Raw genomic sequence first — 16,536 nt, 5'->3', positions numbered from 1 at the left:
AGTGGGTTGAGTTGCGCTTACTTCCACCGCGCAGTACTCGTATCTGAAGTTTACACTTCCAAGTAAAGATTAAAAAAAATAAATCAATGAAAACAAACATAAGAAACAAATAAATTAAAAGATCTAACAAATAACTCTCAAAGGTTTGATCACTCCTATCTGGACTCTGAATTTAGTCGTCCATCGATTGAAATTTAGCAGTACTTGGACAAAATCTTTGAAGGACCCCTGCAAATGGACCCAATTCACAAAGGTACATCACTGGTTGAACAATTGTGGAAACACACACACACACACACAGATGAAGAAAATGCTAATGCTAAGGTGACTTTTGTCTTACCCAGAGACGCGGTGGCAGGTACAGGCTCTTTAGACACTGTGGAAGACAACAACACAATAATCAATAGCCAAAACAACTACTTCGCCGTTGCCATGAGAACCGAGACACAACATTGATCACATAAAATTTTTGCTCGAGTAATGTTTAGTAAGAATAGATCGAATGAATTATTTACCACTACTAGTATCAGCCTGATGTGCTAAATTGACATTACACTTAACAGATATCACAAAAAATAATAATAACAAGAATAACTCAAATGAAATAAAAAGTTGAAGGAGCTGTGAGGTGATGCTGGTGGAATCCAAGTTTTGGATCTCATGAAAACCTTTTAATCTCTAGTTTGCAGAGGTTAGTAGTTATTTCCCCTGGTGGAGTATTCAGAAATTACAATACTGACAATTCCACAAAATAAGTAAAAATATCAAATAAAATAATATTTTTAAAAAATACATCCATTCATCCATACATTTTCATTCATCCTCACTGGAGACACAGGTGTGCTGGAGCCTATATTCATTTCAATTCTTTTTTTATATCTTATACTTGCAAATAATTAAAACAAATTGTTTCACTTAAATGTTTTTCCAAAACATGTGAAAAGGCCTGATAGATGATCCAGATAGGACCCCATCATCCAATTTTCCACCGACAATATCTCAACATGGAGGAAAACCACTTTTTCTACTGTGAAAATTATGTGTGTGTGTATGTGTGTGTGTGTGTGTAAGAGTGTGTGTATACCTGAGTAGTAGGAATTGAGCAGGGATTTGCTCTGCAGCGTCTTGCTTCCCTGCATGGAGAAGGAGCAGGAAGAGGGGGAGGCTGAAGGGGAGGGGGAAAAAAGAGGAGGATGAGGAAGGGGAGGTGAAGAGCAGGCGAGATGGAAAACAGCAGCAGCAGCAGCGGGAAGCGAGATGAGGAAGCAGGAGGACACAGAAAGAGGGAGGAAAAAAAGAGAAACGGCGTAAAGTAACCTCATAGGAGAAACATCACAGAACGCCTTGAAAGGGGGAAAAAAAAGCGAGATCAATCGTCCGTATTCAAAACAAGCAGCAACAACGCGCTAACGCTAATGGCGACAAATATTGAATTTCTAAAAGAAAACATGCAGAGAGCGCTAAAACACGCCACGCTTTGATTGCGAGCGCAAAGACGGGTGACTGCGCAACAACCGCAAAAACGCTTTGATCCATTCTTCTCCCAAGTTATTTCGCTAAAGCTAACAACAAACCTCTCGTGTTCCTTTGGCCTGAAAATGCAAAGGAAGGAGACATGGTTCCATGAAGACACAACTAAGACTTGTCTCAACTCAACACAACTTTATTTAAGGCAATGACTACAGCTGCATACAAAGAGCTGTCCAGAAAGTGAAAATCCGGCATAAAAACAAAGACAGATAAACCCATAAACTCATGACATAAAAACAGAAAACACCATAAAATGAATGATAAAAGAATGCAGAGCATCATGCTGAGGCGAAAGCCGAGGAATAAAAATGTGCTCTAAGATCGAGTTTTAAAAATAGACAGGGAGGTTTTGCCTAACGTCGTGCACACGTTATCAATTGAAGGCCGCAGATGGAAAAATGGAAGGATGCAAGGGTCGCTTTGAAATTCTTTGACTTTAATTGATTAAACACACTGAATGAAATCAAGCAATTACATATTGTTCATATTTTCTAAATAATTTCAACAGAACAGCTTTCTGTGGAAAGTCATTCGGCAAAGATCTTCAGAATTTCAAGTTTGAGATTGTTGGCTTGAGATAAAACACCGGGTGAAATTTACAAGGATCCCCGGGACCAAGCGCCACATCTGCTGTTTTCTTTTCTTTGAAGTACGAGATTTACTTTCGTGCCATCCAGGCTTTGATTTCCTCCAGACAATACAAAAGTTCTCTTAATGAGAAAGCGTCTTTTTTTTTTTTGCTCAGCGGGACATAGATCTGATTGCCATCCACATAGTAATGAAAGGAAATAAGAAGCATTCTTAAGGAAAACCAAGGACAGCAAATGCAACAAAAAAACAGAGGCCTCAAGATTGAACCCTGTGGAACATCACATGACAATGGGGCAACGTGAGACTCAGAGCAACCAAGGCTGACACAAAAAGTCCTGCCTGCCAAGTAGTATCCAAACCATTCCACAACACTACCACAAATGCCCAGCTGGTGCTGCAAACGAGGTAACAGAAGACTGTGGAGCGGCCATTCAGGAATCTCGCCAAATTCCCGATAGCCACTACGCCCCTGCACACAACTCCATGAGTAAGCCATGTTTCTATATTAACAAAAGTGACGCAGGTGCGAGGATGTGTTTTACAAGTGCAGCACGCGGTGCCGACAAAGTACCATTTTTTTCTTTCTTTCATTCATTTTTTCTTTCTTTCTTCTCTGCTAACCTTGGCTTTCAATGGCTAAGCACTCACAAAAGGCCAGCGTGACATTTTGAAGAGAAAAATACCCTCCTATATGCTTCTGTCTAATTATGGAGGACACACACACACGCGCGCACACACACACACATCACGCACACACACACACACGCTCGCGCGCACAGTGCACAATCATCACAGCAGAGAGAAATCTAAAAGCTTAGATGGATGAGTTTGACTTTTAGTCATGGTGAAGAGCCACAGAAACTACCAGGAAACTTCCACTAAGTGAAAAGTAGAGAAAATTGGAGTTTGGAGAAAAGTATTGGGGCAAAACTCCATGACACATCCAGACAATTGTTTTGGGATGCACTTTGAATTAAAAAGTTAATAACCACAACAGGAAGGACCAAGGACAGAATCCTGGGGGACTCCACCGACATGTTGAGACCACGTGTTGCAATACTCTTATCCAAACAGACAACTCCGAAACTCCTTGTCACCATGATAGTGAAGGAGACAAAATACCAGGATGAAGGATTCGAGCATAGACCGGGATTTCGACAGTCCCTCGCATCCATTAGAGCATGTATGAACTTACTGAATCCATTGAGGTCCTGGCTGGAGGTGGAGAAAGGGTCGTCCTTGTGCAGCGTGCTGACTTTGGTGGTGCTCTTGTCGGCCGTGTTGACCGGCCCCATCTCCCTCTGCTGAGTGGAGCTACTCACCGTCTCCTTGTGCTTCTTGGCCAACTTCCTGTTGGTATGAACCACACAACGGAGGAATGCGAATGAGACCGCGCTGCTGACAACACGTGAAAACACATAATCCTGGATCCAAATCTGGGTTATGCACCTGGCTCTCAAATTGCTAAACAGAGAAAGGAGGGTTGCTGGGAACAAGAAGGAAGTCAAGACGATGGAGAGAGAAAAGAGGAATCGCTACACAACATGCCCGCAGCCTAAAGCTCTGTTGACAACTCGCAGTCAAAGCTTCTTCACGAGTGGACAATTGCTTGCCGGCCGACCACACGCTGACCCCAAGAAATGAGACTGAACAACAACGAATTGCTCGGAAAACGTAATAGCTCAGTCCACACAGTTGGGATGCATGTTTTCACTATGTTTCTGCATGCAACGGTTCACCGATAGAAATGAGGCAAAATTTAGCAGTTCACGAGTGTCTACAATGTGGCAGACCGTGGTCCGGATCCGGACAAAGTCAAGGTCTCGAGTGGACCCATGATCGATTGCCGTAAAATAAACAACATATGTGCTTTGGCATGTTGCAGCCACAGTCTGTGTGCGCAGACATATTCGGTACTAGGGAAGCACCTGTTGTGATCATGTGACCATAATGACCCAATCAGAGATTTGTAGGACTGGTGAGACTATGGGTTGTTCAAAAGTTAAATTGTTCAAAAATGTGGCAGTACACCAGAAGAAGAGGAAGACACTGATGCCAAGAGATGTGTCTTACAAATAGTGAATTGCTGAGAGCAGAAAATTGTAAGAACTCAGTGCCCACAGGATGCAGCAAATCGTGTCCTGAAATTAGACAGTTCACAACTAGAAGTTGTAGAAACTTGGCAGACAGAAGATGAAGACATTGACTCCGTGAGAGGGGACCGTAGGGTAACAGATCTTTCTGAAAAGTCAGTGGGCACGTTTAAGACCCATGTGGTCCAAAGCACAAAGGCAACCCTGGTTGCCTGTACAATCAATTAACATTAGCAGATTGCCTCGAAAAGTAACAGCACACTTCATAAAGGCTGGATGCATCTTTCGCTCATGTTTCACATTTCTCCATAAAGCAGAGCTTAAATGAAGTAGAAGTATGCAAAAATTTGCAGGCTCGCGAGTTCAAGTTGTCTGGAAACTTAACAGATAAAAGACAACAGATTTTATAAAATGGTGGCTGTAGGCAGATCACAAGTCCAAGTGTCCGGTTCGCGAAGGCAAGTGTCTGGAAAAGCGAGGTGGACCCAGCGTAGTGGCCAGAGGGTTCTCGACCACAGTTGTGCGTTCTCGGCAAGGCAAAAGGAGCAACGGTCTCCGCTATCCCGGCTCATATTCATCCCGTTAATGGACTCGTTTCAATGACAAATTCCCCGCATATTGTAAGTGGCAATGAGTGCGCCCTAATCCCTCTCGAATGAATGTCACGCACGCGGCAGTTCATTAAGCGACGAGGTGAGGCGAGTGGGCGCCAACCGCACTGGGAATCATGGACTACTTTGTGCCCCCGGAGCATTAATTGCCGCCGTTTGATGCGTTGATAATGAGCGACGCGTGAATGTTTTTTAGGAGGCGATGAGGCGAGCGCCGCCCTCCTTCCTCCCCGGTAGGCGCCGTTGTCTGGGAGCCGGATGAGATGAAGCGAAGCCACTTTGGGTAGTGGGGGAACGAAAGAGTGAAAACACCGTCTTTTAATTGGCACTCGTTTGCTACATTAGCTGCCCTGAAGGGTTCGTTTAGCTAACGAGCTCCGGGTTCAAATCATCCCAACTTCTTTTTGGGGTTTTCTTTGGGGGGGGGGGGCAGGATTGATGATGAAGCCATTTTATGTTCTGAAAGCTCAAGATAGAGAGCGTGTTTTTGGTGCCAAGGTGTTGTCAGATAGTGGTAAAGCACTACTTTTGTCTAAATAAAGCCCTTCAACCAGTGTTGACTTAAAATGATTGCTCCTAACAAAAATTTACGATTTACCGTGTCTTTTTTCCATGGCTGCCTGAGACTTTTTTTGTGGGTCTGCTCACTATTAGCATATATGTTGGTAAGTCAAAGCGATCCTTCGAACGAACCCTGGACACAGCCAGGGGGACACTAAAATTTTTGTATCGTCTTTTCAGGCATTGCTTTTTTTGTGGGTCTATTCATGATCAATGTGACTACCAAATTTTATGTTGCTAAGTCAAACTGGCTTCAGGGGCAGAATCTTTAAAAGGTTCCAGCGGGCCTAAAAATAACCAGGTCGACAAACAAAGCCTCACGGTAATCCCTCAAATATCTTGTCAGTCAAAATCAATACTGTTCTCGCTTCAGAAACAAAGATCAGAAAGTCTTTGGGGAGGCAGTGGATGAAATCTTCCTTAATCCCGTCACTTTGACATTTCTCGCTCGTTGATTGCAATCTCGATTAGATGCGGCTGCTGTTACAAATCTGCACATTGGACTATATTATGGAGTCATCCCGTGGAACGTGCCACAGGTTTGCCGCCACGCATTGTTTGGTTTTGTTGTCTTGCAGAGTGACAGGCTCGTGACAGTGGGGATCTCCAAAGGTGGCGTATCAAGGCGGGAGCCACCTGAAAATATCCGGAAGCCAAGACTTTGGAGGAGGCTTGAGGGGCGGCTGGAGGCCAAACCCAAACAAACTTTCATGTTGCCGTGACAGGATGGCAGACAGACACAGCTTGGGGAAGACGGCAGGACGTCAACATGTGTGCCAGTGGGTGGAAAATGTTGATTCATAAGGGGAACACCCCCCCCCCCAAAAAAAAACTATTCTGATTCATTCGGTTGGACAAAAGTATTTGGACATACTGAGGAAGTCAAATGTGAAATTGTTCCCTCCCACTTTTCGAGTCAAATCTATCAATGTTTTGTGTCACCTGGACCATTTTTTAGCACTATTTTTTTAAATTAAAATCTAGAGCATTTTTAGTGACGATCATGGCAAAATATTTAACCTTTAGGCAAAAAGTAGTATTCTGTATACTACTTTTTATACTTTTTTTTTATGACAATCAACCAAAGAAAATGCAACAGAATTATTTTAAAAGGCAAACTCATGAACTAGGCCTGGACAAAAAAATGATGGCACCCCTAAAAAAAGATAATAATTTGACTACAGGCACACATATAGCCAAGGCGTGTCCTCTTATTAAGCATCACATCAGTCAGTCGGTTGGTCTACGCCACGGGTGACAATGACTTGCTGTGCTCGTTGTTGGCATGGCGCGTACCACATAAACACGGCACAGAAGATGTCAAGGAGAGTTGTTTTGATGTTCCCGTGATCCCAGTTGCACAGCTTGAGAAATTTGAGATCTGCGGCACTGGAGCCAACCTCCCTGGACATAGCCACGGGAGGAAAATTGACAAATTGAAGAGACAGAAAATACAGACGGTAGCAAAAGAGCCCAAAACCACCTCCAAATAAATGAAAGGTGAACTCCAAGGTCAGGTTGCGTCGGTGTCTTATCACACCATTTGTCACCGTTTGAGCCAAATTGGACTTCATGGGAGATGACCAATGAGGAGACCACTTTTGAATATCAATCATACGGCCTCTGGGAGAATGCCAAATGCACACAGGAGGCAGAGCAAGAAAAGAACACCAACCCTAACACGGAGGAGGCTTTCTTTTGTTCTGGGGCTGCTTTGCTCCATCTAGCACAGGATGTCTTGAATATGGGCAGGGTTCGACTAAGTCTTAAGCGATTCTAGCGAGAAAAATGCTGTCTGGTGTCAGATAGCTTGGCCTCAGTTGCGGGTCTTGCAACGGGGTAATGAGTCAAAACACACAAAAATGGCATTCTGAAGTGGCCTTCTACGAGCCCTGACCTAAACCCTAGGGAACATCCGTGGAATTGGAGGCGAACCGTGCCGTCTGGAGAAAGAGGCCTTCAAAGCTGAGGCAACGGGAGCACTTTGCTCAAGAGGAGTGGAACAAAAATCCACAGTTGAATGTGCCAAAATTTGGTTTGTCGCGATTGCCTCAAAAGGGTCGCGCAACTAAGTCTCAAGTGAAGGCTAGCGTCATTTTTGTCTAGGCCTGTTTCATTCGGTTGGTCTTTCGAAATAATTCAGTCAAAGTGTCGGATTTTCTTTGGTTCATTTTCATTTCATCTTACTTTTGTCAGATTCATGTTATTCCCGTGACCACTCTGGGCTTTTCTTTCGCCAACAATTTGGTCCTGGATACGGAGTAGATACTGATATAGACACGTACAATATATATACACTTTTATATACAGTATATATATATATTTATTTATTTATTTTTTGGGCCGACGTGTACGCGGAGGAGGAATGAGCATGTCGGGTCATGATGCGTCTACTTACAGGTAATAAGAGTAGGAATAAGCATGTCTTCTGAAGCGTGGTGAAGGTGAAGGCCCGTGATGAGCAAAGAAGAAGGAAGACAAGCGACAACCCAGAAGAAGGACAAACACAACCAGTCAATTGATTAGTGAATGGCGGGAACGGCAACCTTTGGCTTCTATTTTGGGTTTCTTCATTAGCGCTATTATTTGGATGAGTATTCTTACTTTTATTGGGCATTAACAGAACTTGTTGTTTAAGTTAGGTTTTTTTTTTACATCCATTATTATCTATTTTGTTGTTTAGATGTATTAAATGCTGCCTTGGCATTGTTTTTTTGGGGGGGTGGGGGTTTAAAACAAGCAAACTATTTTGGGTGACTATATTCATTAAAAAATATATTTTATTAAATGTCGAGTAACATGCTCATGTCATTTGTAAGAGTTAATTTTAATCAACTTAATTGCAGCTCATTTGCTGACATGTTAATTGTATTATAATTACCATTGTCATATTGTGGCTTGTTTTAATTGAATGTTTTTTAAAATGTTTTGTAAACAAACGCGTTTGGACTCACAGTTGTGATTTCAATATCATGAAAAACTATTGGAATGAAAACACCTTTTTTTTCAACGTGTTTAAAAAATGCAATTGAGTTCCTATTCAGTATTTCTTGTCTGTGTGTTGTTCTTTCCGCCCCTGCCCTACCTAAAAAAAATGTTTTCACAGTCAAGAAGATATGTGGCCATTAAAAGAAAAAAAAAAAGCTGTTGATGTCGTTTTCCATCACCCGCCAAAAACAAAAGAAAAAAGAAGAAAAGAGCGAGAAGAAAAGAACAAAGAAAGAAGGGAAGATAACAAGCCAATCGAAGTCATGGCGTGACGACATGTCGGGTTCCAGGATCGATACCTGCGTTCCCAAGAGCGGCACGCAAACATATTAACGCGCACGCACGAAGGCACCCACATGCGCGCACACACACACTCTCACACATACACACGCTACCACAGTGTCATTCATTCACCCACTCTTTTAACATTTTTGTAGTTGGGTAGTGATTAAGCAAAAAAAAAAACTCAACTAAACTAAACATTTGGAGTCATGACGTCAACATACAAGGTTGCACTGAAAAAAAGATCTGTGAGTTGACTAAGTGGTAGAAATGGGTGACATGTTCAAGCACAAAAAGGACAGAGACAAATAATTACAGTTCTGAAAAGGCGCTTGTCTTGGCGCTGCAATTTGAGGTAGGACTCACTGCCGTTTCTCGAGTCAAGTTTTATCGAGCGAATTGGTGAGTTTAAAAAGCGCTGGAGTTGGGGCGAGATTTTCCTCCTTCAAAATGAAACTAGTCTTTCGGTGATCGGCTCACCATACAAGGTGCTGTTGGTAAAATAACGACAATTCTGAGGAGTTTTTGTGAAGACCTTTTCATTTCAGGTCGGACTTGGATGAAATGATTGGTCAATTGGATTGAAGAAATGAAAAGACATTTTCACACAAAAGCAATTTGATGAGTGATGGCATCGTGATTGGAGGTTGGATTGGAAAAAAAAAACGTTACAAAATTGGCATGTGTTTGTTCAGCCATTTCATTTGAGGTGTGACCTGCATCAAGCTGAGTAACACACATTTTCAGACGGCTCTTATTTTTGTACCCGAAACTCCAGAAAAAAAAAATTGGAAAAAAAATATATCAATAAGTACCTGTGATTTAATGCGTGGAGTTACATTGCTGACAGTAAAAAAAAAAAAAAAAAACATGTGTCGCTGTAGAAAGTGTAATTGGCAAAATAATGACAGTTGTGCAAGGTACTCATCAAGCGCTTTGATTTTGAGATATGACTTGATGTAATTTGTCCCATCAGGTGATATCGAGCTGATTTGTGCGGCCTGAGTTTTTTTGTTCGTTTGTTTGTTTGTTTTTGAAGCCCAAAAAGATTTGGGGTGATTGCGTCATCAGACGTTACAGAATAATTACAGTTCTGGACGGTGCTCGCCGAGGCCCTTCTAGATTCTGTGTCACACCGTTTGCTTTGTCAACAATTGATTTTTGACTTTGCCACTCAGCATCTAGAGCCACCAAAAAATATATCCAAAGTTGAAAGTTTGGAGACAATTGGTTGAACCAACGTCCTTGGTGTGACATATTTAAACTTGTCACCTTGTATCCCCTCCCACTCCCCTCCCCAAAAATAAAAACCAAACGTTGGGAACATAACAGGTTTCAATGCTGATTTGAGTGAGGCGGGCGTCACATGGGCAAGACGGAATGGCGACGTCTGTGGGCAAAGTCCTCTCGCTCGATATTATTTTGCCAGCTCCTCCTCGCTGACATTCGGCAGGAAGCTTTTTAACGGGCCGCTCTGCCGACGGCCTCCTCGTGATGTTAATAAAGTGTAGAGCGCCTCGAGCCGCGCCGTAAAAGCTGCACATGTTAAAAGTGGCCATAAATATTAATACGGCGCAGAAAAAACACTCGGCCGGCCGGCGTGTGTGCGCGAACAGAAGACAAAGAGCCAAATTTGACGTGGCGGGCAGGCAGCACTTGTGCTGAGCTCATTCACAACGCGCATCACATCCGAAAGCCCTTTTATGAGATCGTAATTAATAACTGGAGAATGCTTTTTTTTTTATGGGACGACAAGAAAATCAGCAATGCTGACAACTGGAAATGAATTGGAGTGCTGATATGTGCAAATGGCTGAAGCGAATCTGTAAAAGGTCTCCATTAATGTATGCATTAAAAATGTGGAATTATGCGTGGAAATTGTGGGACGATCACCAAAATGTGAAACGGACTTCCGGTGGATCCTGATGCTCGCGCCAGGAAAGATGCAATGCTTTGAATTGGATGCAAAAAATGCTAACGACGATTGTTAACAACTTTTTTCATAAATTTTTTTGGTTTTGATTTTGCTTTTTCTTATTATTTCATTGATTTGTTGTTTTTTAAAAATATATATTTTTGTGCCTCCACTTTGCTGCTGTAAAACTGCAGCCTCCTTATCGCAGGGCTAATAAAAATTGAATCTGTCCTATTCCTTGTTTTTTCCGGTGAATCTTTTTTCTATTCTGTGGGCAAAATAAACGACAAAGACCGAGATGTTGCGTTTTAGTTGAAAGAAATAAAAACGGAACATAAATAGAGCAGAAAGAGTGTCTGGGGAGTGACGGGGTAAGTTGAGCAAAAAAGCAAAGACAAAACAAAAAAAAGGTCGCACATTATTGAACTATGTTGTTGTTCTGTTTTTTTTTTTTTGATTAGACGTCACAGATTTATCAGCCCGGTTTGTGAAGATGTTGCTTCACCCTGCTCAGCCATTAGCGGGAGAAACTTTCTTTGAACAATGGCAGCACGCGAACGACTCACAGCCAATTTCCCTGGCGGGAGTGGAACGGGCACTTTTCAGCCACTTAGCGATGAAAGAATCCGCCGTGCTATACGGTACCAGGTGAAAGGTCCCGGCAGAAAGACGCCGTTTAACAATGTCTAAAACTCTGTAGGGGAGGGACCATGTCAGGGTGGCTGGGTATTCGGCGGTGGGGGTCGGGTGATCAGAGGTGGGGGAGGGCGGGAGAGGGGGCGTGTTGCCACACAAAACCGGCAGGAAATAGCAACGGTTCATCTTGTTATGGCTAACCACTCAGTGTGGATGCATCGGATGTCAATTGTGCCACCGTTAACAAAAGAAATATGACGGATAATAAACGGAGCTTCCTTTACCGTGCACACTGTGATTATTTTACAATCGTTATAATTATATCGCCATGGATCTTTTACTTGATGGAGATGGTGAAATTGAAGCTAAAGTGATCACTTTGCACTAAACATTTTTTTTAAAAAGGCAGACTTTCCGTGTCTATTCGTGCATATGGCTTCTTGAGATTTTTTGTGGGTCTACTCATGATCGACATGTCTACCAGATTTCAAACATGCTTCAGGGCCCCCATGTTCAAAAACCATTCCACGGGGTCAGCATCGCAGAAATTGGCGCCGATACTCGTTTGCTTCCAACTAAAATGGCAGACTTCCTGTGTGTTTTTCTTGCATGGTGTCTTCAAACTTTTTGTGAGTCTTCTCACCATTTGCATATCTACCAAATGTCACGTCGGTTAGTCCAACTGAATCTGGGGGCTGAGTTTTCAAAAACAATTGCGGGGGCAAGAATCCCTCGAAATGATGACTCACTTGTCTGCTGCGAACCAAAACGGCAGACGTGCTGATAATTTTCGGGCATGCAACCCAAAGACTTTTTCTTGGGTCTGCGCATGATAGGCACCGCAAATTTCATGTTGCCGAGTCAAACTGGCACTCATGTGGAATCACGATAACAGATTTCTAAAGCTTTTTTATTGGGGGGTCAATCATATCGTGTCACGAGTTACCCTCAAAATTAAATCCGGTCGAGGGGTTGCAAAAAGTACAGCAATTTTCAATGTTGGAAACTGTCCATGGGAATTTATGAAACAAGGCTCTTGTCTCACTCTAATTCAGGGGTGTCAAACTCATTTCACATTGTGGGCCACATACAGCCTCGGTAGATGTCAAGTGGGCCGGACCATTAAAAATCTTTCCTTTGTTTTGGTCTAAAGAAGCACATGAACACTAGGAAAATGTTGAAATTTAATGAACATATCTTTTACAAAACATTATGTTTTCATTGCAACTGATCCCACTGACTGTACAAAGGCACAAAATCTTAACAAGTAATTGGTATTGAAAAATATAGTAATGCACTTTTAAGATTAAACGGAATTTATAAACCATTTACACGAGCATATAACATCTAAATGTACGTTAATCCCTGCCTACACCTTACAAACTAAGGAGAGTGCTATATGTGTAAAGAATAAAGTATTCAAATGTCCTTGATAGCGTCTGTTGTGTTGGGTCTGTCTCAGTGACAGACTGAGGCTGCTGTTGTCTTCTTCTCTGATCAAAACAATGTTGTCTTTTCCTCTGATCAAAACAGTGTGTCCCCTAGCGGATATTTCATGAATTGCACCTTATTAAAACTATTCATTCCGTGTCTTTTATGCATTTTTTCACTTTTGAATTATCCTGCGGGCCTGATCAAACCTTCTTACGGGCCGGTTCCGGCCCGCGGGCCGTATGTTTAACACCGCTGCTCTAATTCAATCTAATTTGGGCAAATTTATCGGAGCAGAACTTGACATGCGACTGAAGTGAATTGTGAATGGAACACGGGCGCGTTTGCTGAGACGATGACTCAAGGAGGGAAAAGAAGTGGAAGAGAAGCGAGAAGAAACAAAGGAGGTGGAGGAAGAGAGGCAATGCGAAAAAGGAAACATACGATACCCCACGCTTAGAGTTCTCCACGTGTGAATCTCTCTATCGGCGCAAGAAGGGCAAGAAGGCAGGTACGGGGCAGGACGGGAAGGGGCGGAGCCAAAACCAGGACGCAGGATGGAGAGAGAGACATAAAAGGGGCGAGAGACCACAGTCAGAGAACTCATCACAGTCGGCCCGCTGCTTCTTTTTATTGAGACCCACCCCCAAAACAAAATGTTTTGTGCGTGCAAATACAGAAAAAGGAAAAACGTGGTTGACTGCCGCTGTTGACTCTCTGCTCACATTCACGTCGGTATAAAACAACCGTAGCGTGGCTTTTTCATGGATGAACTGCCATTCACAGGTGCACAGATGTTATTCATAATTCATACCCGGTAACTTTGCTGACTATTCTAACAGATTTTTTTTTCTGGTTCACGTCGATTTATGTTTTATGTCGAGTGCATTTCATCATACCGAGTTCAGCTTTGTGAGCGGTCGCAAGTTGCGCCATTGGATGTACATGCAGTGCATTTGAGAGCAAGAAGAAGAGGCAGAGAAGGTCCCCTACTAAGCAGAGGAAAATATAAACCGGTGAGTGATGTTGCCCTGGAGGGTTTGCTTGAACATTTTGACTCGGACATAATTCACGTTGAACTCTGTTTCGTTGTCGGTGTTTCTGCAGTTGTTTGACGGTTTCTACTAGCATAGCATCTCAGTCTCTATGCTAATATCTGTTAGCTCATCGAAAGCATTACTGTATATCACCCTGATGCTAGCATTAACCTAGGGACTTGTGAATTTGGTGAAGATTGTTGATTTGAATATTTTTGATGCTGATTATACAGTGTCTTGAATTGTCTTTTGTTTTACAGTAAACATTTTGCATTTTTATTACTAGTCAGGAATAATCTAAATGATGTATTTTTAATAGAGTTTAAACTGTGTTGGAGGTTTGAAACAATTATAAAATGTCCCTTTTTTTTTTTTAAACAAGGGTTCACTGGGGTGCATTGTGTGCATTTATCTGCTCCCTCCAATCTTGCCTTCAAGCTTTTTGGAGACATTTTTGCTCCGAGAAAAGATCCTCTGGGTTGCAAAGGTTTAACTAACAAGCGTTTTCCATCAGAGAGCACATGTCATATCAATCATGTTTTTTAGGCTGTGTTTATTATTTATAGACGTGGTCTTCGGGCCCTCGGGCGCTGCTTTCCGAAACCCCCCCGAGGGCCACCTGGATGTGGTAACATCACATTCCCATTAAGACTTCACTGGCGTCTTTATTAGCGACGTCCGCTGCCTTCTCCGGGAAAATAAATGTCTCGCTGAAAGATTAATCGGACAGTTGCCTGCGCTCGTATCAAGAATTTTTTTTAACCCGAAAATAATTGATGGGCTCTCAGAGGCTTGTGAGACATTGTTTGACAGAGGCCAAAACAGTTTGAGAGGGATGAGGAATAAGTGAAATATGGACGAAGCTAAAAGGAGGCTCGACAACAATGCTGTTGACAGGCAGGAAGTTGGAATAACGCACTCAAGACATAAATGTGTGTGTTTTTTTTTAAAATAATTATGAGCGGTCTCACTAATTTGTCTTTGACCTGTTGGACTTAGCAACATATGTATGCTGAGAAGACCCACAAAAAAGGCACAAGAAGCCTGAAAAGGAGTCTGACATCTTGGTTTGAAGCCGACATTTTAAGGATTCAAAACCGGTCGAATTGCTTTGGAAATTTCAGCTCCCAAGCTCAGCAAAGATCACGTTTGGTTCTTGAGTCAAGCCACCAAAAAAAAAGAAAAAAAAAAAAAGAAACAAAAATCTAAAAAGCCATGCTTTAAAAGAAATGCAGAAAGTCAGTTTGTTTGGTGTGAAGCAGACAGTCGATACCTAACTGCTCCATTGCATCCAGATTACAAAAATAAAAAAAGAAATAAAAAATATCCCCAAAGCCAGTTCAACTGAGCGACATGAAATTTGGTAGACGTGTCTAAAACGCTAGTCTCGATAAACCATGTCTGAAAAGACACGTTTAGGTTTGAAGCGGACAGTTTACCGTCGGTTTCATTTAAAATGTAAAAAAAATAAAATAAAAAGCCAATTTCCTTTGGCAACATGAAATTTGGGAGGCATACGTATCACGAGTAGACCACCCAAAAAAAAGAAAGTCTGCCATTTTGATTTGAAGCGGCTGTTTGCAGGGCTCCTTCAAAGGCAAACTCCGGCGAGATATTCTGACAACTGCTTTCATATTGCAATTGCGTATACTCAACGGATGGATGACACAAAACTGCAAAGAATTGCTCTTTTGCTCATTGGGCATGGCGGCAAAATGTGATGACTTCACAAAAGCGTAACAAGTGGGCCGAGCGATTTCTAATTGCCGAGGCATGCAGTGGTCAAGAGTTTCCCAAATTTACACGAAGCTTGCGGTCGTTAAGAGTTTTAACACTTTCTTTCAATCTCGCTGCTACGCAATCGCAACAAACAAGCACTCCGACGCTTCTGCTGATTGCATTAGCATATGTGTCGGAGGCTCGACAATCACAAACGTTCCGCGGCGAGTGGCCACTCGAGGCTCCGTGTTGCGCTTTCTCATGCCGATAAAAATAAATAAATAAAACGTCACGTTTGGCGAAATAGCGGGAGAGGCTTTGAGCGGTGCGGCGTCAAGGTCTGAAAGGAGGCGGGGAAAAAAACAAACACACAACACGAGACGAAAGCAATCAGTGAGCGCAAAGTACTGCTTGTTTGTCGGTAATAGCGGCCAGAATGTCTGAAAATATCTATTTAAGATGGAGAGGTCTTTTGGAAAGACGCCCACCACAATTTAGCTTTGGTGAAGCCAGGAGACGCGTTCGGATGATAACTGCATTTGACTGCATTTGTAGCAGAACAAAGAAGAAGAAGAAAAAGAAAGCAAAGAGAGGGAGGCGATGGCGGCAAGCTCGTGTGGCAAAAAGAAAAAGAAACTGTGGAAAACTTAAATATTTGACCACCCATTTTTTCATTTACTCATTCATTATTGTTTGATGTACTTTTATTTCACTCTTATTTAATTTGGCTGAAATCTCTCTATTTTGTATTTATGCCAGCTCGCGTGGAAAAAAAAAACAACTGTGCAGAAAACCGAAACATTTAACATATTTTAACGTATTAAATGTTTTAAAATTTGATCAGTTTGAGGTGCTTCAATTTCACTTGTTTATTATTATGGATGTCTACTTTTGAAATGGATTCAACCAAGCCGGTGTGCAAAAAAAACCCCAAAACAAAACATCCTAATTGTGGGCAAAATTTATTTTATTTTTATTTTTTTTCAATATTTAAACGCAGTGATAGTGTTCAAACTAGTACGGTTCATTGTTTTGGGTTCCATAACAGTATATCTTTTGAATATTTAAGAGCCGTGCATTTGCATTTCCGTTCAGTTGTATTTAACTTTTACCAAGTGTCGCTAGTAAAAATAAAAAATAAA

At 42.1% G+C, this 16,536-nt stretch overlaps 1 protein-coding gene across 7 annotated transcripts in view; it reads right to left on the bottom strand.

Annotated features, from left to right (window-relative positions):
* ptprt (protein tyrosine phosphatase receptor type T) overlaps positions 1-16,536 on the bottom strand; it is a 119,819-nt gene that overhangs the window by 33,205 nt on the left and 70,078 nt on the right. For 2 of the 7 annotated variants that reach the window (XM_086117121.1, XM_086117125.1), the window contains 4 exons: positions 13,088-13,120; positions 3,317-3,471; positions 1,085-1,165; positions 341-376 (listed from right to left, as the gene is read on the bottom strand). In XM_086117121.1, coding sequence (XP_085973247.1) covers positions 341-376; positions 1,085-1,165; positions 3,317-3,471; positions 13,088-13,120 — 305 coding nt within the window. Of the gene's footprint in view, positions 1-340; positions 377-1,084; positions 1,166-3,316; positions 3,472-7,784; positions 7,815-13,087; positions 13,121-16,536 lie in introns of all 7 variants that reach the window. The other 5 variants (XM_086117122.1, XM_086117126.1, XM_086117124.1 and 2 more) reach the window with 3 other exon arrangements.

The sequence above is a fragment of the Hippocampus guttulatus genome, chromosome 8 (assembly GCF_054856545.1).
Source record: "Hippocampus guttulatus isolate MCC_2025c chromosome 8, RoL_Hgut_1.0, whole genome shotgun sequence".
Taxonomy (NCBI): Eukaryota; Metazoa; Chordata; class Actinopteri; order Syngnathiformes; family Syngnathidae; genus Hippocampus; species Hippocampus guttulatus.
This window is presented reverse-complemented; position numbering and strand designations above follow the sequence as displayed.